A 3,013-nucleotide genomic window follows, 5' to 3' on the forward strand; every position below is an offset into this window, starting at 1 on the left:
TCTTATCGCAATGATTCACCAGCCGTTTCAGCTGCGCCCGTTTCTCGTCCAGCAACTTTACGTCCGTGGATTGGTTTAACAGATTGCGCACCTGCAGCACATCGCTCCGGGTGGACTTTTCATTTGTGTAGCGTGATTTCGAAACCTGGAAGCGATTCGTCGCGGTGAAGAAGACGCTAATCACGTCCGGGAGCGAGTTCACGTGCTTGGCCGACTCTGGGCTACCGACGGGAATGTTGTGAAGATTGTAAAGCTTGCACAATCCATTGAGCACCGGAAAAGGTCCTTCCACCATGTCGATGAGGTAGGAATGAAATCCGAATGATCTTAAAGGGGAGAAATTCTCATTAGCGATACGATTCGATGGGCTGCCATGCGTCCTCTACTTACCTCAAGCTTGCGATCGGGTACTTTGGGTTCCAAAGGAGACAATCAGACGCCGCACTGTGAATAGCGTTCACACTTGGGATCTTGAGTTCTTCACGTATTATCCGCAGGAACAAATTCATGTCCTCTGTCTGCTCGCAGGTAAACGCAATCAGGTCCCGGATACCGATGGTATTCTCGAGGAAAACTGCGTTCGCCTGTACCGGTACGTTGAGCTCCAAGATCACGGGTTCATATATTCTGCCGTTGAAACGGTGAGTATTGTCCCGCAGCCACATGATCGCCCGGAAGGTTCCCTCGAACCGAGCCTGCAGCAAACGCAACCGATTGTTGGCTTCATTTTCGATCGTGTCAATACTGCGCTGAATGCTCATCATCTCCGGTTTGAGCTCGCTGTCGATCTTTTGATTCAACTCCTGCCGTCGTTCGATGTGCAGATCGTAGTCTTCCCGTACCTTCCCTTCGGCAGCTTTAAATGCATTGATTTGTCCATTAATCTGTTCCTCCGATCCGAGCGCAGTCGCAGCGTCAGCGCAATCTTGAATAAACGCGCTCAGGATCATCTTTGCGTCCTCCAGCTCGGTGCGACACTCATCCGCCTTAGAGAGGGCATCCTGCAGCTCCCGCTTCCGTCGCCGGATGTCGTCTTCTATCTCTTCCGTTTGCTCCTCCAGCCGATTGATTTCGTCGGTGCACTCTTGAGCGCACGTCGTCTCTTGGGTCATGCCGCGTTGCAGTTCCTCCTTCCTGGCCATGATAGCGGACATCTCTTTTTGGCACTTGCGGTACGCCTTCTCTTTCGTTCGCACCAATTCGCTAGCGTCCTGTTGATCCTTCTTCGTGGTGGTGTACAGCCGGAACAGATCCTCATACTCCATCCACAGCTTGCACGCCATGCAGACCCGGATCTGTTCCTCGAACTCCTGCCGTGCACGGTTCTGTTCCAGCAGCTGCTCCAGAACGCCGGATCGAGCCTCGAGCTCCCGTAGCTGTTCTGCACCGTTGGCGCGCGCTGCGCCGGACTTTTGTTGCTCGCTCCGTTTCGTCTTTAGCAGAGAGAACCATTCGTTCATGTGCGGCTGGCATACGGAGGACTGCGTGTTGAGCAGCAGCTCCCGGGGATTCATCTTCGTGAAGTCCTGCACACGGTCCTGCGGCAGGAACTGGCACAGATTGTCGATTTGGATGTTGTACGAGCGGATCTTCTCCAGGAAAGCCCGGTGCGAAACCGTCGTCCCGTCGATCTGGAACGTGTCCTTCCGGCTGTGGTCAAACATACGACAGAATCGCTGCACGTCTCGTCGTTGGCTCTTGTAAATGGATATGCGGATTGTGGCGCTGGCCTTTCCGTTCTTAATGTAACTATCAATCTACAAATAAAACGGGGGGATTAGAAACAACCAACGGAACGGGCGCGGGGGCTTACATTTTCGCAGCGGGAAAGGACTTTACAGTTCCCGCCCATTCCCAGGACGATCCCCGCGACGATCGCAGATTTGCCCGCGCCATTTGGGCCGAGGATTATGTTGAGGTAGTCCCCCGGATAAAACACCACCGAGTCATAAGTCCTGCGGAGGAGAATGAAATCTGTTAATAAGCGTTATCAAGGAAAAAGCGCGGAACTTACACAAAATTCTCCAGCGACACCGACGCTATCTTCCCAAGAACCGTTTGCGCCATCGCTGTAATTCACGAAACAACAACGCACAAACCGGGAAATTCAATCAAAACAGCAATGTGTATTAACTAAACAGGTGAAGTTTGAGGCACTTTTTTCGGCGCCATATTGGATCAGTGACTGTCAAATACATGTTTACCAAAGTCGCGCATTAGAGTGTTTCTACACTGCGAAGAAGTTTTTTGACGAAAATAGCTCTTTTGATGAAAAGCGCTATTTTAGCCAAAATCCTGCCGACAGTATAGCACAAAACACACCTACAAAACGCGTTAACGCCAAACACGCTTTTCATCAATGATATTTTCGTCAAAAAAATTCTTTGCAGTGTAGAAACGGTCTCAACAAAACGTAAGTATCCCGTTGACAAACCACATTTTCTCTCTCCTGTTAAGGGCTTAACAGGAGCGCGCGCCATACAAATTCTCTCCTGTTAAGCCTTAACAGGAGAAAATGTGGTTTGTCAGCGGGGTTCAAAATGATAGCCTCACGCTACATAAAAATAAAATTAAGATGGAAAACAGTTCATTAGGCTATTCATTTTATTTTATTTATAATCAGCAACTCCTCCTCTACTATTAAATGCCTGGAAATGCGGGTTGGCATGCACTCTTATTAGCTACTTCCACCTGATATATGGTGTAAAATTGCTTGCCATTCCCGTAAAGATCACTAACTAACATCCGCCAAACATTCTCCACCGGATTTAAGTCCGGAGAAATCGCTGGCGGCGTTATCTAGCTGAAAAACATATTTTTTCACGATGGTTTTGCTTCAAATGTGGCTCAGGCCTGTGCGCACGATTGATGTTTGTGTGCGATCGAAATTGGATTATCCTGCGTATCCTTGACGGAACGCTCTTTCAATGAACCAAAAAAGAACGTAGAAAGATGCCATGAAGGACACATCCTAGGCTCGACGCTTCTCTCTCGTTAAGTTGTTTGTGGAAAG

The 3,013-nt window shown here is 49.3% G+C and overlaps 1 protein-coding gene across 1 annotated transcript in view; it reads right to left on the bottom strand.

The window, feature by feature from the left end:
* LOC126574482 (structural maintenance of chromosomes protein 5) overlaps positions 1-2,104 on the bottom strand; it is a 3,508-nt gene extending 1,404 nt beyond the window's left edge. Inside the window, exons 1-4 of the mRNA XM_050234707.1 lie at positions 2,015-2,104; positions 1,814-1,955; positions 391-1,757; positions 1-326 (exon numbers count right to left, since the gene is read on the bottom strand). The exon at positions 1-326 is cut by the window's left edge and continues 839 nt beyond it. Coding sequence (XP_050090664.1) covers positions 1-326; positions 391-1,757; positions 1,814-1,955; positions 2,015-2,067 — 1,888 coding nt within the window. The 5' untranslated portion in view covers positions 2,068-2,104. The remainder of the gene's footprint in view (positions 327-390; positions 1,758-1,813; positions 1,956-2,014) is intronic.
* Positions 2,105-3,013: the final 909 nt, after the last annotated feature.

The sequence above is a fragment of the Anopheles aquasalis genome, chromosome 3 (genome assembly GCF_943734665.1).
Source record: "Anopheles aquasalis chromosome 3, idAnoAquaMG_Q_19, whole genome shotgun sequence".
In the NCBI taxonomy this organism is placed as follows: domain Eukaryota; kingdom Metazoa; phylum Arthropoda; class Insecta; order Diptera; family Culicidae; genus Anopheles; species Anopheles aquasalis.